This window comes from Pristis pectinata, chromosome 16 (genome assembly GCF_009764475.1).
Source record: "Pristis pectinata isolate sPriPec2 chromosome 16, sPriPec2.1.pri, whole genome shotgun sequence".
Classification (NCBI taxonomy): Eukaryota; Metazoa; Chordata; class Chondrichthyes; order Rhinopristiformes; family Pristidae; genus Pristis; species Pristis pectinata.
Genome location: NC_067420.1, coordinates 42,123,013 through 42,145,604, shown reverse-complemented (window position 1 = coordinate 42,145,604; position 22,592 = coordinate 42,123,013). Strand labels below are relative to the sequence as shown.

Here is a 22,592-nt window from a genome sequence, read left to right as displayed (position 1 = left end):
TGTACAGTATTGGGCTGCTTAGTTAAAGAGGACCGTTAGTGCACTTGATTCATAGTTGGAATGAGTGGGTTGTCTTAGAAGGACACGTTGGATAGGCTTGGCTGGAGCTTAAGAGAAAGGGGACTTGATTGAAAACACACAAGCTCCTGAGGGGTTTTGACAGAGTGGGTGTAGAGAGGATGGTTTCACTTGTGGAAGAATCTAAAACTGAAACAAATGGGTCACCCATTTAAGACAGACATAAAACAAACTCTCCTTCTCGGAGCATTGAGAATCTTGAGAGCTTTCTTCCCCGAAAGGACAGTAAAAGAAGGTTCTTGAACATTTTCTAAGACAGAGGGACATAAAAACTAAGGCAGGAGTGGTGTATCAGGTCCTTCAAGCTGCCCCACCATTTACCAAGACCACATCTGATCGACCTCAGCACAAGTTTCCAGCACCATCCCCATATCTATTGATTCCCTTAATGCCCAGACATCTACAGATCTGTTTTGAGTGAACACAAATGTCTGAGCCTCTGCAGCCTCTGGGGCAGAGAACTCCACCAGTTCACCACTCATCATAAGAGGCACAGAGCTATACAGCACAGAAACAGGCCCTTCGGCCCAACTCATCCATGCCAACCATGTTGTCTACCTGAGCTAGTCCCATCTGCCTGCGTTTGGCCCACATTCCTTTAAGCCTTTCCTATCCATGAACCTGTCCACATGTCTTTTAAGCATTGTTATTGCATCCGCCTCTACCACTTCCTCAGGCAGCTCGTCCCACACACCTACCACAAAAGTTGTTCCTCAGTTCCCCTTTAAATCTTTCCCCTCTCACCTAAACCTGCGCCCTCTGGTTTTAGACTCCCCTACCCTGGGGAAAAGACTGTGAATGGGATCAAAAAGAGCCTAATTCTCAAACGGTGACCCCAGTCCCGGATCCCTCACATTCTCCAACCTGTCAATTTCACAAAGTTAAATGTGATCTCATTCTTCTAAACTCAAAAGAATATCGTCCTAGATCACTTGAGGGGCAGAGATGAGATGGACGGTCACAGCCTTTTTCCTAGCATCAGGGAGTCTAAAACTAGAGGGCACAGGTTTAAGGTGAGAGGGGAAAGATTTAAATGGGAACTGAGGGGCAACCTTTTCCACACAGAGGGTGGTGAGTGTATTGAACGAGCTGCCAGAGGAAGTGGTAGAGGTGGGAACAATTGCAACGTTTAACAGACGTTTGGACAGGTACACGGATAGGACAGATTTAGAAGGAAGTGGGCCAAATGCAGGCAAATGGGACTAGCTCAGGTAGACAACCTGGTCAGCATGGATGAGTTGGGTCAAAGGGCCTGTCTCCGTGTTGAATGGCTTTATGACTCTCCTCGTACAGAAAACCTTCTCTCCGTGGAAACTGTCTCGTGAACCCTTGCTGCACTCCCTCAAAGGCAAGTGCATCCTTTCTCAGGTAAGGAGACCTAAACAGTCCACATTACTCCAGGTGTGGTCTCACAAAGGCTCTAGCGAATTGTAACAAGACTTCCTTATTTCTGTAGTCAAATGTTTCCATAATAATGGCTAACATATGTAATGCTGGCCTTTGGTGACTTGTGTACCAGCACACCCAGGTCCCTTTGACCAACAACACTAGCTAACCTCTCACCATCTAATAAATACTATTCTACTATTAACTGCACCGAAGTGGATGATCTCACATTTTCCCAAGTCATATTCCATTACCCACTCACCCAGCTGCTCCACATCCCCCTTGTAGACTCTTCACACCCTCACAGTTCAGTATGGTCCACGGGGACAACAGATAGTTGATAAGCGAGGGGGTGAAAGGTTACTGGGCAAGGAGGAGGAGTTGAGGTTACAAATAGATGAGACACGATGGGGCAGGCTTGAACGACCCTACTCCCAATTCTTACGTAATGCTCGAAAGGCAGAGTGTAGGTGCAAATGGGGCAGGTGCAGTGTTGGACTTCACCTCCAGAGAACGGACATTAGGCCCCCGTTATCCAGAGCTGTGCTTGGCTGGAGGAGCTGGGTTTAGATCTGCCTGAATGATTTGACCTGAACGGATTTCATGAGTCCTTTTGACCCCCTTCCCCACAGTTTGGGAGGGTAGATGGGATCAGCACCTCTGGTGGTGGGAACTCCTGGCAGGAAGTTTGGAGTCAGGGTTCAACCACCTCCCACCCCCACCAGCCCAAATTCTGACTCCGAGGGGAGAGTGTTGCCCACTGAATCAGTTGCCCACAAGTTGCCCACTTGTTCCTGATGCCTCAGCTTGTGTTAAGACTATAAGACATAGGAGCAGAATTAGGCCATTCAGCCCATCGAGTCTGCTCCGCCATTCAATCGTGGCTGAGTTTTTCTTCTCAACTCCATTCTCTCACCTTCTCCCCATAACCCTTAACCCCCTTACCAATCAAGAACCTATCGATCGCTGCCTTAAATACACCCAACGACTTGGCCTCCACAGCCCTCTGTGGCAACGAATTCCACAGATTCACCACCCTCTGGCTGAAGAAATTCCTCCTCATCTCTGTTCTAAAGGGCCGTCCCTTTATTCTGAGGCTGTGTCCTCAGATCACAGACTCTCCCACTGATGGAAACATCCTCTCTACGTCCACTCTATCCAGGCCTTTCAGTAGATGATGATGAGGACACGACACACAGACTGGGCTTGTGTTCCCTCTGGTCCAGAGATTCCAGGGCGCTCATGGGGTCTGTGCAGCGCTGTGCTGGGGTTGAATGGGAGGCAAGTTATTTCTTCTGGTGGGGAAAGCCCAGAGACTCAAAGCTGGTGCCAGGCTGTGGTGGAGGGGAGGCAAAATCTAGAAGACTGCTCCTCATAGAAAGTACGGTGGAGATCTGGAACTTCCCTACACCCAAACAAAAGCCATGCCTGGAGGTAAACCGAAGGCACGATCTGCAAACTGGGAAGCAGGGTGGGAAATCAGGGACTCCTGAGCCCAGTGGGCAGTGTCGGGAGAGGGTTGACCAGAGAGGTGAATGTGCTCCCAGGCCAGTGGGTGGTGGGAGTCAGGGTGGGAGGGGCAGGACACACCTGCTGGTTCTTGTGCTGGATCATGTGCGACTTGAGCTGGAAGTAAGTGACGAATTTACTGGGGCAGAACTGGCACTGGTACGAGCTGTCAATCACCAGCATCTGCCGCGCCTCCTGGCTCCCGTCAGCCGGGGGGACGTCTGGGTTCTGGTGCGGAATGTGCTCGGCATTCTCCGATAATTCTGCTCCGGATGCAAGGGAGAGAGAGAGGAACAAGAGCTCGTTAAAGGCATCCGTACCTCATCCCAAATGCTTCCAATCCCCCCCTCCACCAACAACAACCTAAGGCAAAGGTAACTCTTGTATAATTTTGAATAATTTATGTTTTTCTTGTGAATGTTGTGGATCTGATGCTCTGTGCCTGTGATGCTGCTGCAAGTAAGTTTTCCATTGCACCTGTGCGTACATCTACTTGTGCATTTGACAATGAACTTGACTTTGACCCCCACGTTCCCCTCACAGCCCAACAGCAGAGTACAATCCAATCACCTCCAGCTCAACACCGCCCCGCACTTTCCCAGCCATTCAGCCCATCGTGTCCGTGCCAGCCAACGACAGACGTTTGATTGAAGACACCCGAGATGGCAGAGGCTAGAACACACAATCTGTGTGGGGGGACCTCAGCGGGTCGAGCAGTATCTGTGGGGTGGGGAAGGAGACCACAGATGCTGGAAATCTGGAGCAACACACAAAATGCTGGAGGGAATGGAGCCCCTTCGCTCCGTCCGCCCGGATGTCCCGGTGGCCGGCCATCTTAATTCCACTTCCCATTCCCACACGGACACGTCTGTCCGCAGCCTCCTCTACTGCCAAGTCGAGGCTAGACACAGATTAGAGGAACATCTCATATTCCGTCTCGGGAGTCTCCAACCTGACGGCATCAACATCGATTTCTCTAACTTCCGGTAACTGGTCCCCTCCCCACCCCGTCCTTTCCCTTATCCCTCTACCCCTTCTCCTTCCCCCTCCTCACGCCCTACCCATCACCCACACCTTCCTCCCTCCGGTTCCCCTCCTCCCCTTTATTCCATGGTCCTATCAGATTCCATCTTGTTCAGCCCTTTGCCTCTTCCACCTATCACGTCTCAGCTTCTCACATCGTTCCCACTCCCCCCCCCACCACCTACCTTCCCCCCTCACCTGGACTCACTTATCACCTGCCTGTGTGCGCTCCTCCCCCTCCCCTTTATTCTGGCTTCAGCCCTCTTCCTTTCCAGTCCTGATGAAGGGTCTCGGCCCGAAACGTCGACTGTTTATTTCCCTCCATAACTGCTGCTCGACCCGCTGAGTTCCTCCGGCAGAGAGGTGTCTGATTAATCTCGTTTCACAGCCCTGCAGGTCACAGCCAGGGGCAGTTTAACAGTGACGGACGTTCTCCCTACACCACTCTGTCAGCTGGTGGGGGTTCTACATCCCTACCACTGGGTGAACAACTTTTCTCTCAACCTCACTCACGTCCGTCTATCAATGGATGGAATCAGGCACCACAGCGGGCAGAGCCGCTGCCTCACAGCGCCAGAGACCCGGGTTCAATCCCGACCTCCGACGCTGCCCGCGTGGGGTTTACACGTTCTCCCTGCGACCACGTGGGTTTCCTCCCAGGTCCCAAAGACGTGCAAGTTAACAAGTCAATTGGCCGCTGTAACTTGCCCCTAGTGTACGGAGCAAGGGAGGCCGAGGGATGACCTGTGAGGGTCAGAATCCATGGTGGGGAAGCAAAAACAAGGGGACAGAGGTTTCGGGTGAGTGGAAGTTTTCAAGGAGATCTGAGAAGTGTTTTCCTTATTACACAGAGAGGTTGCTATCTGGAACGTGCTGCCAGAGGAGGCAGTGGAATCAGATACACTCACTACGTTTAAGAGGCATTTAGACAGTCACTCAAATGGACAAGGCATCGAAGGATACGGTCCGAGTACAGGAAAATAGGATGAGGGACAGAGGTCAGCATCGATGTGGTGGGTTGAAGGGCCTGTTTCTGTGCTGTACCTTTCTGTAAAGAGAGACTGGGACTGTCTTCCCTGGAGTGAAGGGTGACCTGACGGAGAAGTATAAACTCATGAGGGGTGTACATACGGTGGACGGTCACCGTATTCTTCCCCAGGGTAGGGGAGTGTAAAACTAGAGGACATAACATTTGCGAGAAGGGAAAGATCCCACTAACAAGGAGGTGATTTGAGTGGCGACGGATCATTCCCATGTTCTTCACGCCCTGGGATCTTCAGCACCAGGGCCCCGTCTGAAACACAACACCTCCAACGGTGCAGGACTCCCTCGGCACCATGCTGGAGTGCCAGCGGGCAGCTTGTGAAGGATGGTCTCACTCTGGGGACGTTGTATTGTTGACCCAAGGCTCAGATCGGCTTGTTACAACGCCGTGGAAACTGAACGCGAGGAGCTCCACATTCTCATCGTCTCCTGAATTCTCTGCGGATTTATTAGTAACAATCTGATCCTCAACACGGAACGGTACAGTACAGGAACAGGCCCTTCGGCCCACAACATCTGCACCGAACACCATGCCAAATTAAATCAAATCTTGTCTGCCTGCACATGATCCATATCCCTCCATCCCCTGCGTGTTCATGTGTCTAACAGCCTCCTAAACACCACTGTCGTATCTGCCTCCACCACACCCCCGGCAGCCCGTTCCAGGCACCCACCACTCCCTGTGTAAAAAAACTTGCCCCACACATCTTTAAGCTTACCCCCTCTCACCTTAACTGCCTGCCCTCTAGTACTTGACATTTCCACCCTGGGAAAAAGACGCTGTCTACCCTATCTACGCCTCTCATAATTTTATAAACTTCTATCAGATCTCCCCTCAGCTTCCGATACTCCAGAGAAAACAATCCAACTTTGTCCAATGTCTCTGTATAGCACATGCCCTCTACTCCAGGCAGCACCTGGTGAACCTCTTCTGCACCCTCTCCACAGCCTCCACACCCTTCCTGTAATGGGGTGACCAGAAACTGCACACAATACTCCGTGTGGCCTGATCAAAGCTTTATATGGCTGCAGCATGACTTCCTGACTCTTATATTCAACGTCCCAACCAATGAAGACAAGCGTGCTACACGCCTTCTTTACCACCCTATCTATTTGCGTGGCCACTTTTGTTTCCAAGGACCTCAGTTCTTGATTCCAGTCCATCCTATCAAACTTCTCTGTAATCACACCCCCAATTCACCAACCTTCTCTGTACATTTCTGGGAGCTTGCTGTGCACAAGCTGCCGGCTACAGTTCCTGATTTACAACACTTGCAAAGTACTTCACTGGTTGGGAAAAGAGCCCCAGACTTCCAGCGATAACTTCCCCAAGCCAGCCCATCTTCTGAATGTCTGGCGGTGTTTCCCAGTGCCCCACCGTACGTCGGTGACCCCCCACCTCTGGCCTGCCCTGGTCTAACCTGCAGCCGGCCGAGAACTTCACGATTCCCGACGCGCGCACGAGGGAACGCGGCCCGCTCGTTCGATCGCCGACGGTGCGACTGACCCGCGGCCTCGCTCTCTCCCGGAGTCCTCTTGCTGTCCGGACTGACCGCCACCACCTGCATGGAGACAGTGGTGCGGGAGTTTCCCGCTGGCCACACCTTGTGCGTCTGCATGTGCTTCTTGACGTTGGATTTCTGGGCGAAGGCCCGTCCACACACAATGCACTGGAATGGCTTCTCGCCGGTGTGGCTGGAAACAGAGAGGGGCAAGCAGGGGTCAGAGGCCGGAGGTCCTTTGGGAAGACCAGAGGTTACACCGTCGTTCAACTTAAAAACAGTTCAAGGCACCATGCCACAATCAACAACTTGGGGGCATCGAGACTTGGGGGCGGTTCCTTTAACAGTTCGGAGCCCTCAAACACTCCCTCTGCCCTCTGAGGTCCCAAGTCAGGTATAAAGCCAAGGGATTTATATTCCACTTTTGCTCAGCTTGGGACATCCCGAGTGAGTTCCAACCAATGAAGGACTTTTGGAGAAGAGCGGCTTTTGCTCAATAGTCAATCTGTGCATAGTAAGCTCCCAAGACCTGCAACATGACAAGGAGAGGGACCAATAACTGTGTGATGTTGAGAGGTAGGTATTAGCCAAGAGGCTGGGGGAGTTCCCCAGTACTTATTTGGACAGGATCTTTAAAGCCCTTCTGAGTGAGCAGAGCAGGACAGGGTTTAACCTCTCACCCCTTCCCAGGGCAGGGCAGCCCTCCCTCAGTGCTGCCTGGGCTCCGTGCTCGGGTCTCAGAGATGAGACTTGAACACACAACCTTCTGTCTCGGAGGAGAGAGGGCTCCCACTAAGGCAAGGCTGGGAGGTGCAGGTGTGGGGAGTGGTCACCGACCAGATCAGTGCTCGAAAACCCAAGCCACTCCTGATGTTTCTGCAGAGCAAATACCACTGACCCACGGCACTTGCGAGATCTCGGCATCCCTGAAGGGGCCAGCATATATTGCCCATCCCTAACTGCCCCCGAGAGGCTGGGGATGGGCTGCCTTCTTGAACCACTGCAATCCTTCTGGTGAAGGTGTTCCCACAGTGCTGTGGGGGAGAGAGTGCCACGACTTAGACCCAGTGACAGTGAAGGACCGGTCATATGTTTCCAAGTCAGGATGGGGTGTGACTTGACTGTTTCCTTTGTCCTTGTGGTGGAGGCTGTGGGTTTGGAAGGTGCTGTGGGAGTAGCCCAGACGAGTGCTTTTTGTAGAAGGTACACACTGCAGCCACTGTGCGCTGGTGGTGGAGGGAGGGAACGTTTAAGGTGTTTGCCCTGAATGGTATCGAGCTTCTCGAGTGTTGTTGGAACTGTACTCGTTCAGGCTGGGTACGACGTGAAGGGGCCATGTGCAGGAATCAAAAGCAAGCATTAACATCACTTAACATCAGAGACTCAGTGAACTGCTCAGGGGATTAAACGGGGTGATTATATAAACAGCCAGGGTCATAAGAAAATCCCAACAAACAGAGAGTGTGGGGGTGGGGGGGGGGGGGGGGGGGCGCCAGTGCTGATCCTTCTGATCAATAATTTAGTCACCATTATAAGTCACTGGTGATACCCAAGCAGCAGTTCTTGTGAAGGCCGAGGAATTGCAGGGAGGTTCGTGAGCTCCCAGGGCAAGGGATCCAGTGTGGAGAGACAGCAGAATTCAGAGCTATTCTCTTCACACTGGACAAGGTAAAGCGGAGATTTCAAAAAAGGTGCTCAAAATTCTGATTGGGTAAATAAGGAGGTAGAGTTTCCCACGGTAGGAGGGTTGGTGCCCAAGGGACAAGGAGCGGAGGGGATTGCTGGAAAGACAAGACAGATGTACAGTGAAAGCAGCTTCAATGGGAAGTCTATGTAGCGAGTTGGATAAGTGATGGTAGTTCTACAGACCTCTGGGGAAGGAGGGGAGATGGAATAGCTGGAGAATGAGGGGTGGTCTTATAGAGGTGTATAAAATCATGAGGGGCATAGACAGGGTGAATGCGCTCAGTCTTTTTCCCAGGGCTGAGGAATCAAGAACTAGAGGGCATAGATTTAAGGTGAGAGGGGAGAGATTTAATAGGAACCTGAAGGGCAACTTTTTCACCCAGAGGGTGGTCAGTATATGGAACGAGCTGCTGGAGTAAGTGGTTGAGGTACAATAACAACATTTAAAAGACACTTGAACAAGTACATGGATAGGAAAGGTTTAGAGGGATATGGGCCAAACACAGGCAAATGGGACTAGCTTAGATGGGAATCTTGGTCAGCACGGACCAGTTGGGCCGAAGGCCCTGCTTTCCTGCTGTGTGACTCAATGACTCCCTCTGAAATGGCTTTGAGACTTCCGGGTTAACAATCAGGAAGAGGTACAGAGGCTGTTTGTCGCTTGCACCTTGTCTGTTAGGAAAAACCTCTCAACGTACCTTCTGATATGCTGCTGGAGGTCAAAGTTCTTGGCAAACATCTTGTCGCAATAGTTGCACTTTAGCTTTTGCAGCTTCCCTTTACCTGAGACACAAAGAGGAACAGTTTGTGTTCGCCTCTTGGATTCTCTGCCCGATTATTTTTTCCCCCCCTCAGAGAACCAAGAGCCACAGGGGCCTGCTCTTGTGGGGAAGTCACAGGGCAGCCATGATCTCACTGAACGGCAGAAGAGGCTCGAAGGCTTCCTGCCCCAAGCGAAGAGAGAGGAACAAACGTCCTTCTGTAAAATACGTGACAGGCCCCGAGAGAAACCTTTCACCATGTGACATCAAGCAGAGCAAGATCCCAATACAACAAATGATCAGATAACCCACCTTTAGAGGGAAAAAAAACATTGTCTTAAACACTTTGGAGAACAATCCCATGTTCCCCTGACCTGGTGGTCAGTAGGGGCCTCGCTTTTGCACCTCTTCTGGCAGACAGCACTTCTGACAGTGCGGCACTCCCTCAGTACTGCAGTGGAGAACAGCCCGGGTTTCTGCGCCCCCAGTCTCCGGGGTGGGAGCCTCTAAAGTGAGAGGGGTGAGAAGGGGAGCGAGGGTCGAGGTTGGTGAGCTTACCTTCCTGGCTGCCGATGGGGTCTTTGGGAAGCCTGCTCTTGGCTGCCTCGCTCTGGAACGTGGAGAGGTGGTTGGAGGCGGGGTTGAGGGCTGGCGTGGCAATGATGCTGCTGGTCTTGGTTTTGAAGCCTTGCTTCCCTGGACTGTAGACAGGAGGCGTGGTGAACGGCGAGCTCTCCACACACTGGCTGGGAACCTGCAGACAGGACAGACAGCATCGAGCATCGACCTCAAGGAGTGAAAGGTGCCTTCTGACTCCACGTGTGGGGAGGGAGTGAGGATCCCACGGGAGGGGACCCCTCCCTCGAGGAGAGAAGGCTCCAGGGTAATGAAAGGGGTTGGCAGGATGGACAACAACCACCCGTATTTGTGTAGCGCCAGCAACGGTACGTTGGGAGGTTTCCTGACGGACAAATTCCAAGTGATAAACACAGCAAAACCTCAAAAGCTGCTTCATGAGCATATGAGCAACACACTGATCACAGAGAGATGGGGGCTGGTGGCTGAAAGGTGGGCAAACATGTGGGAGTTAAGAACAGGGAGAGAGAGGGAAGGAAGCTGGAGAGAGAGGTGGGGGGTGAGGAGGGAAGAGGAGAGAGAAGGAAAGAGGTAGGAAGGGATGTGTGAAGGGGAGGGTGGGAGGGAGAGATGGGGAGAGAGGGAAGCTGCCAAGCGCCCAGGTGCACTGTGCAGTGCTGCTCCCTCACAGTTACACTGGGCCTTGTTGCAACACCGTGGTAGGTCACAGACAGCACAGGAGTGCGCTGGAGAATTAAATCTGTCTGTGTCCTCGCACACTGTTAAACTAAGGCCCAACACAAGCTGGAGGAACAGCACTTCCTATTCCAGACTCAATACTGAATTCCACAACTCTGGTTAATCCCCCGCATTGACCTTCACCAACAGCTTATCTCCACAGCAACCCTGGTCTCACCCTAGAGATATTCCCTCCGTCCTAACCAGCCATTCCCCATCTACTCAGTAGCTTAAAGCCCAGTCTCTCTCTCTCTCTCTCTCTCTCTCTTTTAATTCTGACCTAGAATATCAGCTCCAATTCACTCCCTCCACAGACGCTGCCTGACCTGCAGAGTGTTTCCAGCATTTCTGGTTTACGTCAGATTTTCAGCATCTGTAGATTTGTTACATTCCTGCAAAAAAATAAACTGCTGGGGGAACTCAGCGGGTCGAGCAGCGTCTGTCGAGACCCTGCATCAGGACAGAGAACGCAGAGGGGAGGTGACCAGTGTAAAGATAGCCCTCACCACCCGGGACATGCCCTCCTCTCGTTACTTCCATCGGGGAGGAGGTACAGGAGCCTGAAGAGCCACACTCAATGATTCAGGAACAGCTTCTTCCCCCCCCGCCATCAGATTTCTGAACAGTCCATGAACCCATGAACACCACTTCGTTATTCATTTTGTTTTTGCTCTATATTTATTTACTTTGTAATTTATCGTAATTTTACGTCTTTGCGCTGTGCTGTTGCCGCAGAACAACACGTTTCACATCATGCAAGCCAGTGATAATAAACCTGATTCTGATTCTACAGACGGGGTGGGAGGGGTAAGGCAGGGGCTGGTAGGTGATGGGTGGAGCCAGGTGTAGGGAGGGAGGGGCAGAGTTTTCATGACTGGTTTGGAAAGGGTTATCTGACAGGACCCACTCTCATTAGTGGATGGTTCAAAGATCAGGAACACGGGTACTAACTTCTGGATAAGAGGGACCAGAAGTCCAAGCACTGGTTGGACCACACTTTGGGTACTGTGTATGGTTCTAGTCACCACACTACAGGAAGGATGTGGTAGCAATAGAGTGCAGAAGGGATTCACCTGGGTGTTGCCTGGAATTGAGAGCTTAGTTACAAGGAGAGATTGGATGTTGGATATGTTCCCAATAAAACGTACGAGACCGAAGGGTGACTTTATGGAGGTTTAAAACATTATGAGGGGCATCAATAGGGCAGACAGTCAGGAGTCTTTTTCCCAGTGCAGGAGAGTCTAGAACCAGAGGGCACAGGTTTAAGGTGAGAGGGGAGAAACTTAATGGAGGGCGGTGCGTGTACGAGACGAGCTGCCAGAGGTGGTGGGGGAGGTGGATACAATCACAGGGTTTAAAAGACATTTGGAGAGGAACGGTGCAGAGGGACATGGGCCTAATGCGGGCAGATGGGACCAGCCGAGGTGGGCATCAGGGTCAGCACGGACAAGGTGGGCAGAAGGGCCTGTCTCTGTGCTGTGCGGTCCTGTCAGTTTTTGCCCTTGCTGCTGCTTGTCCTCCCTGTCCACACCCCCCCCCCCAACAGATCCCGAGATCGGGGCCCCCCCCAACAGATCCTGAGATCGGGCCCCCCCAACAGATCCCGAGATCGGGCCCCCTCCAACAGATCCCGAGATCAGGCGCCCCGACAGAGTCCCAAGATCGGCCCCCACCCCCCCCCCCCCCCACCCCCACCGCCCAGCAGACGGGTCCCTACCTGGAAGTGCGGCATTGCCAGCGGCGGTCCGTCGGAGGAAGCCCCGGCCATCGGGGCCAGCGCACTGTAGACCTGGACGATCGCACTGCTGTTGGAGCTGGGCTGCACTGGCGGTGTCATCGAGCCGGGAGCTGGCTGGGGAGGGGGAGGCGGAGGGGGAGGAGGAGGAGGGATGTAGGAGCTGCCCGGGTGCATGTTGTGGCTGCTCTACAGGACACGGGGGGAGGGGGTGGGGTGGGGGAAAACACAGGAAGGTCAGGGATTAGTTCTCAGAAAGAAGGCTCAATGTCTTAGTAACAGGGAGCAGCGACGCCCGGGGGTGGAAGTGACCAGAAAATGAACCCTGACCTCTCCCGTCCCCAGGGGTCCATCCCCTGGACCTTCTCCCCCCCCCCTCCACCCCACCCCACAGGGATCCGTTACCCAGATATCCCCACCTCCCCTCTCCCCCAGGGGTCCGCACACCCAGACCTCCCTCTCCCCGGGGTCCATCCCCCCCACCCACCCGCCCAACCAGGTGTCCGTTCCCCAGACCATCCCTCAACCCCTCAGGGGTCTGTCCCCCCACCAGGCTGTTTCCCTACCCGGGGTCCATTCCCCAGAGATTGGGGAAATGGGAATCCCACCAGCAGATCCTGGTGGGGATGTGAGGCCATTCGTGCCTTTGGGTTTATTCTGTCATTCAGAGTCCACGGCTGATTTATCTTTTCCCGTCAACCAAGTGCCGACACCAAGTGACGTTGACATCTCCAGCCAACCCTTGGACTCTCAAGTGGAGCAAACTTACCCCCACGCCCTTCCCCTCCCTCCACACGGACCCTCCCTCCTCCGCCTCCCTCACCAACCCCCCCCCACCCCTAGTGATGAGCACCCTGACCTCCTCAACCCCCACCACCCCACCCAGTGACCAGATTCCAACCGACTCCACTTCCCGTTGCTCCTTCCCCCCACCCACCAACCCCCTCCCGACAACAGCCCTCCATTACCGTGCTCCCACCCCCCACACCCCCACCAACACGCAAGGATTCTAGGACTGGGATGGGGTGGCTCCCCCGGTGGGACCTACCTGTGTGGGTAGCGGCAGGGCCCCCATAGGTTGGTCCAGGGAGGTGAAGGCCGACATGGCGGACATCAGGACATCGTCGCTCACCACGATGTTCCCCTGCACCAGCGCCTGGGTGAGCGGGGAGTGAGGCACCGTGATGTAGGTTGGAACTTGCTGGAGGGGAGGGGAGCGAGGAAGAGAGACAGAGAGAGAGAAGGGGGGGAAGGGGGTGGGGAGAGAGAGAGAGAGATAACAGAGAGAGAGCGAGACCTGGTTAATCTCAGACCCAGCGATGTTGCCAATCTGACCCAATGCCCTTGCGCTGGGCCAGACACTGCGCACACTCCGCCTCACAGAGAATTACCTCCCCCTCTCGTGCCCCCCACCAACCACCCCCCCCAACCAGCGAGGCGGAGGGAGAGGGAGGGGATGCAGTGCGAGAGGGGGAGGAGGCCCCATCCTATCCGCAAGTGTCGTCACCCACCTCCCGCCCGTGACACCCCCCCCCCCCCAACACTCACCTGGCGGCTGATTGGCTGGGGAGGTCCGGCGGCCATGGCTGGGACCGAGGTGAAGGGGTTGCTGGGGGCGAGGGAGACCGAGGAAAGGGAGGGGACGTTCCCCTGGCACTGGTCCCGCTTGTGGGAGACGAAGGTCGGCAGCGAGTTGAACTGTTTCTTGCATCTTCCGCAGAGAAAGACGTCTTCCTCATCTGTGGGGGTCAGAGAGGTCACGGGGTCAGAGACGGGGCGCGCGGGGAGGGGGTCAGAGACACGGGATGGGGTCACGGGAGGTCAGAGAGAGAGGAGGAGTCAGGGATGGAGGGAGTGTGTGCGAGAGAGAGAGGAGGTGGGTTGATGGTTTATCAAGGGGTCGTGTTGTGAGGGTGGGGAGAGGAGGGGAGGGGAGAAGGGTGCGGGGGTGTTGGGTGAAGGATTTGGATTGGGGAGGGGTGATGAGGAGTTGGGTTGGGGGAGGGGTGATGGGTGGGGGGTTGCGAGGGGGTGACGGGGTTGTGGGGGGAGCGGGGGGGTCAGTCTCCGACCCGGGGTTTTTGGCACCCCCACAACCCCCCCCACCAACACTCACCCAGAGCCGGCTGGATGCTGGGGGTCACTCCCTGCGTCCCCGGGTCCGACACGGCCCCCTGACTGTCGAGCAGCGACTGCACGGCCAACACCGTCTGGTTGTCTATTCCTGGCGGGGGGGGGGGGGGGGGGGGGGGTTGGTGGGAAGAGAGAGGAAGGACACACTGTGAACACCTGGGGGTGGGGGTGACTGTCAGGAGCTCCACACCCCTTGGACCGCACCCCTCACCGGTGTCCCAGCCGCAAGCTCACAGCTGGGGGGAGGGGCCCCGAGATCTCCGCACAAGGTCACACCTCCCCTCATCGCGGGAGGAGGCCGCTCAGCCCATCGAGTCCAACCTGGGTCTCGGAGCTTCCACAGCAACCCCAGTCCCTCACTCCCTTCCCTGTAACCTGCCCCTTCTCACATACCCCACTCCCCCAATGATTCCCCCACCGGTCACCTACGCCGGGGCAACTTAACCAAACAGTCGATGACCCATCCCGGGCCCAGCGCATCGATGCAATCACGAAGAAGGCACACTAGCACCTCTACTTTCTTAGCATGTCACCAAATACTCTTACAGTACTCTTTCCCCCTCTTCAAGCTCTGCCCTCTAGTATTTGACATTTCCACCCTGGGGAAAAGACTCAGTCTGCCCTATATACACCTCTCATAATTTTATGAACATCTATCAGGTCTCCCCTCAGCCTCCGACGCTCCAGAGAAAACAACCCAAGTTTGTCCAACCTCTCCTTAGAGCTAATATTCTCCAATCCAGGCAGCATCCTGGTGAACCTCTTCCGCACCCTCTCTAAAGCCTCCACATCCTTCCTACATTAGGGTAACCAGAACTTCAAACAGTACTCTAAGTGCAGCCTAATCAAAGTTTTATACAGCTACAACACGACTCTCTGACTTTTATACTCAATGCCTTGACCAATGAAGGCAAGCATGCCATATGCCTTCTTTACCACCCTAGCCACTTGTGTTGCCACTTTCAGGGAGCTCTGGACTTGCACCCCAAGATCCCTCTATACACTGATGCGCCTACACATCCTGCCATTTACTATATACAATTTGACCTCCCAAAATTCATCTCACACTTGTCTGATTAAACCATTTGCCGTGCCTCCTCCCAAATTTCCAATTGTCCAAAACTCCACCAGTTTTCAAGTCAACTGCAAATTTACAAGTCAGACCACCCACATTTTCGTCCAAATCATTTAGATCACAAATCACAGAGATCCTCTTTTTGCTTTCTTAATTTCTTGTTTAAGTTCTTTCCTGCTTCCTTCATACTCCCCAAGGGCCTTGTCCAATTTCAGCTTTCTGAACCTCATATACATTTCCTTTTTTATTGACTAAACTTCCTTGCCTCCTTACCTTTCACCCTCACAGGAACATGCTGGTCCTGAACTCTAACCAACAAGCCTTTGAAAGACTCCCACATGTCCCATGTGGATTTACCCCCTAACAGCCGCTCCCAATGCACTTTCTCTGGTTCCTGCCTAATCCTCTTGTAATTTAGCCTTCCCCCAATTTAGCCCTTTCACCCAAGGACCAGTCTTACCCATATCTGTAACTATCTGAAACTTATGGAATTAGGATCCCAAAATTCTCTCTCACTGAAACTCCGATCGCCTGGCCAGGCTCATTCCCCAGTACAGAGTCTAATGTGGCCCTATCCCTGGTTGGACCATCTACAAACTGTTTCAAGAAGCCCTCCTGGAGACACCTGACAAACCCTGCCCCATCTAAGCCTCTGGCACTTGGGGAGCCCCAGTCAGTATTAGGACATCAACGAGGGTCAGTGTGTGGTTGGAATTTACAGCTGATGGGTGGGGTGATTGCTCTGTTAGAGACCAGCAGAGATGAGCCAAATGGCCTCCTTCTGAACCATATCCATTCCCCAATTCTGGGAGGAGGAGGAACTGAGAGGACAGGGAGAGAATTCCAGAGCTCAGGGCCCAGGGCACTGCAGAGGAGCGGCAGAAAGCGGGGATGGCCACAAGGCCAGAATTGGGGGAACTCAGAGGATGGAGGAGTCGTGTGAAGGGAGCACGTCCCTGGTACGTCAGTGCCCAACGAGTTCACGCAGAACGTCCAACCAGCCCTGGCACCAGGTCTCACCCAGTAGCCCTGCAAGGTCGAGAGGGTTGAGAGCTTCAAATTCCTAGGAGTGAACATCACCAATAGTCTGTCCTGGTCCAACCACGTAGATGCCACGGCCAAGAAAGCTCACCAGTGCCTCTACTTCCTCAGGAGGCTAAAGAAATTTGGCATGTTCTCTTTGACACTCACCAATTTTTATAATTGCACCACAGAAAGCATCCTATCCGGATGCACCACGGCTTGGTACGGCAACTGCTCTGCCCAGGACCGCAAGAAACTGCAGAGAGTTGTGGACACAGCCCAGAACATCACGGACACCAGCCTCCCCTCCATGGAGTCTGTCTACACTTCTCGCTGCCTCAGTAAAGCAGCCAACATAATCAAAGACCCCACCCACCCCGGACATTCTCTCTTCTCCCCCCTCCCATTGGGCAGAAGCTACAAAAGCCTGAAAGCACGTACCACCAGGCTCAAGGACAGCTTCTATCCCGCTGTTATAAGACCATTGAACACTTCCCTAGTACGATAAGATGGACTCTTGACCTCACAATCTACCTCATTATATCCTTGCACGTTATTGTCTGCCTGCACTGCACGCTCTCTGTACCTGTAACACTTTATGCTGCATTCTGTTATTGTTTTACCGTGTACTACCTCGATGCACTGTACTGAATTGACCTGTACGATCAGTATGCAAGACAAGTTTTTCACTGTACCTCGGTACAAGTGACAATAATAAACCAATTCCAAGAATTCACACAGCCACCGTTCTTATCTTATCTGTGTCAGATACTCTTAGTTCACTAGAGAGTATTTCCAGTAACACAACACCTCCCAAACCCATGACCCCCTCCATCAAGGGCAAGGGCAGCCGGTGGATGGAAACACACCCCCTGCAGCATCCCCACCCACTCTGACTTGGAGGGCCATCACCTGTTCTTCACGTCACTGGGTCTCGACCCTGGAACTCCCTCCCCAACAGCACTGTGGGAGCACCTCACCAGGAGGACAACAGTTCAGGGTGGCAGCTCACTCCCTTCTCAAGGGCAGTTCGGGCCAGGTGATAAATGCTGGCCTGCCACCGGCTGGGCATTTTTCGTGAATGCTGATCAGTGATTGGCTCCCAACTTGCTTCACACCTCGATTATGGATTCCCAGAACTTTACTTTTAACCCCTCGCTGCCCCCTCTCTCTATGATCGCCTCCGGTCCGCCAACCCACTGAGATTTCAGTGCTCCCCCCATTCTGATCCTCTCCTCCCCTCCCCCAAAGAATTTAACGGTATCGGCACTTTGGGGTCAGTTGGATGGAAGGAGCCCACAGGACGTACACACCTCTCCAGTGTCCTAGGAAATTCACTGAAGGCCACATCAACCACACCTGTTTGTGGGATCTTGCTGTGCACAAACAGCCAACCACAATTCCCAGTGTTGGGAAGCTCGTGAGGTGATGGACGGTGTTGGATCAAGGCCTAGGCTTTTGTTTCGCTTTGAACATGACTTTTCTGGAGGTTTCTTTTTAAAAAAAAAGCTGCAGGGTTACAGAATGGAACCGGGATTGTTGCCGAGAGGCAGCGGCTCCCCAGACACAGTGGCGCAGCGGGCAGAGCCGCTGCCTCACTGCACCGGAGACCCGGGTTCAATCCCAACCTCGGGCGCTGCCTGTGTGGAGTTTCCACGTTCCCCTTGTGACCGTGTGGGTTTCCCCCACATCGCAAAGACACGCGGGTTGGTAGGTTAATTGGCCATTGCAAACGGCCCCTGCTGTGTAGGCGAGTGGGGGGGGGAAGCTGATGGGAATGTGGGGAGCATGAGGGCATGCATTTAAGGTGGCGGGGGGGAGGAAGGTTCAGAACAGATGTGAGGGGCATATTTTTTTACTGAGACAGTGGTGGATGCCTGGAAAGTGTTGCCTGATAGGGTGGTGGAGGCACATTCATTGGGGGCTTTTAAGAGGGTCTTGGATGGGCACATGAATGAGAGGAAAATGGAGGGATATGAGCATTCTGTAAGTAGGAGGGATTAACTATGTCGGCTCAACATTGTGGGCCGAAGGGTCTGTTCTATGTTAATATAATGGGATGAGTGTTGATGGTCAGCATAGACTCGATGGGCTGATGGGTCTGCCTCCGTGCTGTGTGACTCCACTGTGTTGACGGACTGGTAATCCAAAGGCTGGACTCAAACTGCAGAAGGTCTATCATACTGATCAGTCCATTTAGCACTTCATTTCCAACGTCCCAAGAAATAGGAGCAGGAGTCGGCCATCTGGCCCGTCGAGCCTGCTCCGCCATTCTATAAGAACATGGCTGATCTGGCCGTGGACTCAGCTCCACCGACCTGCCTTTTCCCCATAACCCTTAATTCCCCCACTATGCAAAAATCTGTCTGTGTCTTAAATATATTTAATGAGGGAGCCTCTACTGCTTCCCTGGGCAGAGAATTCCACAGATTCACTACTCTCCGGGAAAAGCAGTTCCTCCTCATCTCCATCCTAAATCTACTCCCCCAAATCTTGAAGCTACGTCCCCGAGTTCTAGTCTCACCTATCAGTGGAAACAACCTTCCTGCCTCTATCTTATTTATCCTCCTCATAACTGTATATGTTTCTATAAGATCCCCTCTTTATTCTTCTGAATCCAGTGAGTATAGTCCCAGATGACTTAATCTCTCCTCATAGGCTAACCTCCTCAGTTCCGGAATCAACCTGGTGAACCTCCTCTGCACCGCCTCCAAAGCCAGTATATCTTTCCTCAAGTAAGGAGACCAGAACTGCACGCAGTACTCCAGGCGCCCCCTCACCAGTACCCTGTACAGTTGCAGCATAACCTCCCTGCTCTTAAGTTCAATCCCTCCAGCAATGAAGGCCAACATTCCACTTACCTTCTTGATAACCTGTTGCACCTTTGTGATTCACGCACAGGCACTCCCAAGTCCCTCTGTGCAATTGGACATCCTGACACACTTCACGCGGACAATGTACAAACCAACTCCATCACTGACAATGTGGAGTCCCGGCTGGAGATGAGGAGGTTTCAGGAGGAACTCAGTGGCTCAGGCAGCACGAGTGGTCGAGACCCTTTGTCGGTCCGTTTCCTCCCACAGATGCTGCTCGAGCCGCTGAGTTCCTCCAGCAGATGGTTTGCTGCCTCGTGTGTCTCCGGGAGGGGATCCCCGAGCCCAGGGCCCAGGCAGCTGAGTGATGGAGGTGGAGAAGCGTGGAGACCTTGGAGGAGGGAACAGCGGCATTCCTCTCGGGATCGGAAAACAAGGATGGGAATCTGGAAGCCGAGGGACTGATGAATCAGGGTCCCAGGGCAGGGGGTGAAGGGGGAAAGAACAGACAGCAATCTGCACGAGCTCAAGTTGCTGGAGATAAGATGATGGGGGGTGTGCTGGATCACGAGAGTCCTTGGGAACCAGAGGAGGAGTGACAGCTTAAGCAGAGGGAGTCACAGAGTCATAGAGCACGGAGACAGGCCCTTCGGCCCAACTCATCCATGCCGACCAAGATCCCCATCTAAGCTAGTCCCATTTGCCCGTGTTTGGCCCATATCCCTCTAAACCTTCCCCATCCATGTACCTGTCCAACTGTCTCAACCACTTCCTCTGGTAGCTTGTTCCATGTACTGACCACTCTCTGGGTGAAAAAATTGCCCCTCAGGTTCCTATTAAATCTCTCCCCTCTCACCTTAAACCTATGTCCTCTAGTTCATGGTTCCCCAACCCTGGGAAAGAGACTGCGTGCATTCACCCTATCTATGCCCCCCATGATTTTATACACCTCCATAAGGTCACGCCTCATTCTCCTATGCTACAATAAAAAAAAGTCCCAACCTCTCTCCAGAACTCAGTCCGGGCAACATCCTCGTAAATCTCCTCTGCACTCTTCACAGTTTAATGGCATCTTTCCTACAGCAGGGTGACCAAAACTGAACCAAGTGCAGCCTCGCCAACGTCTTGTAGAATCCTGCAACATAACCTCACAACTTCTATACTCAGTGCCCTGACTGAAGGCCAGCGTGCCAAACGCCTTCTTCACCACCCCGTCTACCTGTGACACCACTTTCAGGGAACCATGTACTTTTACTCCTAGGTCCCCCTGTTCTACAACACTCCCCAGGGCCCTGCCATTTACTGTGAAAGTCCTACCCTGGTTTGCCTTCCCAAGATGTGCTGAGGGATAGGGCAGTGGAACGCTAGACGTGAAGCAGAATCGACACAATGTCTGAAACCTCAGCTCAGGGTCTAACGTGGCACCGAAGCTGGTTCTGTTTCGAGGCGGTGACAGGGACCCCGGACAATGGCTTCAAAGGTTCCAATACTGAAGGAGGTTGTCCCTCAGAGTACTGGGTGTAGGGAGTGGAGTGCCGGTGAGACAAAACTGGGTGACAGAAGCGTCCACGCTGGCATTGTGCTTCGGACAACGTGGACGAGAGGCAGACTACACACCTGCCAAGGATAAAACCTTGAGGGGGACTCAGCTGCATGTTCGTTTAATCCCACCATAGCTATTTGGGTCTCACTTCATCAGGATTTTGAGGAGATTTGGTACGTCACCAAAGACCCTTGCAAATTTCTACAGATATATAGTGAAGAGCATTCTGACTGGTTGCATCACCGCCTGGTATTGAAGCTCCAATGCGCAGGATCGCAAGAGGCTGCAGAGGGTTGTAGACTCAGCCAGCTCCATCACAGGCACAACCCTCCCCACCATCGAGGACATCTTCAAGAGGCGGTGCCTCAAGAAGGCGGCATCCATCGCTGAGGGCCCTCAGCGCCCGGGACATGCCCTCTTCTCGTTACTACCATCAGGGAGGAGGTACAAAAGCCTGTAGACCCACACTCAACGATTCAGGAACAGCTTCTTCCCCTCCACCATCAGATTTCTGAATGATCCATGAACTCTACCTCATTATTCCTCTTTTGCACTATTTATTTATTTTGTAATTTTTATGTCTTTATGCCTTGCACTACACTGCAGTCGCAAAACAACAAATTTCACAATATGTGTCAGTGATAATAAACCTGATTCTGACATTGAGTTTGGATTTCAAACAACCACATTTGCCATAAGAGCCCTACTAACAAGTCAAGAGCAAATCACACATTCGAGCATCCTTCACCATCTGCAGAGCCCACTTCCCTCAGCCACTATCATCTCCACCCAGAGACCTTCACTCGCCCTAAACAAGAGTAAGTTTCTCTCTCCCCACTGCCCCTGTTTAATCACCCCCCCCCCCACCCAAGTCACATCCTGCTTTTAACTTCCTATCTCTTTTCCCACATCAAAATTCCACTCTGGGATCCATCCCAAAAATTGCTGAGACCAAAATAGACCTGACGCACTGCTGGAACAGTTTGCACCTCTCACCTGTGCAACCCCTGTATGGAAGGGGACTCTCAGACGTGCCTGTGCATATGTTACCTGCTTTTGATTTGCATCAATACTTGTAATGCAGCCTCACAGACAAGTCCCCGGCGTGCAGAGAGCTGGGACTCTCGGCCTTTTAAACCCTCTCCGGCTTTTCCAACAACCCCCCGAGCCTCCCGCCATCTTCCGCCACTTGGCATTTGCTCAGAAGCTGCTGTTCCAGACCTTCTCCCCCCGGGAAACCCGGAGACGCCGCCCCCCCGGACAGGGTTATTAATTAACCCCAAACAAAACCCTTAAATCTGCATTAGGTAAGAAGGGAAGGAAAGATTGCAGAACAATAGTTTCCTAACATTTGTTCTTGGCCAGACTTTTGCAATGAATATCAATGCTGTTGCATTGCAAAGGAAAAGGTTCCAATGCAATCACGCAGTGGCCGGGAGTGGGGATTAAACTGTGGGAAAGTGGGTGAAATGTTGCATTTTACTACCTGCCAACGCCTCGAAAATTGCTTGCGCCATCTTGGAGCTTCTCTGCCGTATTTGAAGCTGGGTCGATGGGAAATGGAGAGCGGGCGAGAGCCCGGGCGGAGGCAGCGGAGCGGGCGCCGCCACCAGAGGGAGCTGCCGGCCGCCGGTCGGCCGCCGCTGCTCTGCAGCCAGTCCGCCTGCAGGGGGAGCGCCCTGCCCAGCCACTGGACCAAGCACACTGCCCAGTCCAGAGTCACACTCAGGTCACACTCAGGTTCATCATCACTGATTTATATGATGTGAAATTTGTTGTTTTGCAGCAGCAGTACAGTGCAAAGACATGAAATTACGAGAAAAATTACAAAACTATATAAAACAGTGCAAATGAAAGGAATAACGAGGTAGTGTTCATGGGTTCATGGACCGTTCAGAAATTTGATGGCGGAGGGGAAGAAGCTGTTCCTGAAGTGTTGAGTGTGGGTCTTCAGGCTCCCGTACCTC

The 22,592-nt window shown here is 53.1% G+C and overlaps 1 protein-coding gene across 1 annotated transcript in view; it reads right to left on the bottom strand.

Moving 5' to 3' along the window:
• Window positions 1–22,191, bottom strand: part of LOC127578996 (zinc finger protein 341-like) — a 38,061-nt gene extending 15,870 nt beyond the window's left edge. Inside the window, exons 1-9 of the mRNA XM_052031618.1 lie at window positions 22,112–22,191; window positions 14,155–14,262; window positions 13,587–13,777; window positions 13,087–13,239; window positions 12,021–12,227; window positions 9,548–9,743; window positions 8,927–9,011; window positions 6,548–6,735; window positions 3,055–3,236 (exon numbers count right to left, since the gene is read on the bottom strand). Of these exons, the coding sequence (XP_051887578.1) occupies window positions 3,055–3,236; window positions 6,548–6,735; window positions 8,927–9,011; window positions 9,548–9,743; window positions 12,021–12,227; window positions 13,087–13,239; window positions 13,587–13,777; window positions 14,155–14,262; window positions 22,112–22,142 (1,341 nt within the window). The 5' untranslated portion in view covers window positions 22,143–22,191. The remainder of the gene's footprint in view (window positions 1–3,054; window positions 3,237–6,547; window positions 6,736–8,926; window positions 9,012–9,547; window positions 9,744–12,020; window positions 12,228–13,086; window positions 13,240–13,586; window positions 13,778–14,154; window positions 14,263–22,111) is intronic.
• Window positions 22,192–22,592: the final 401 nt, after the last annotated feature.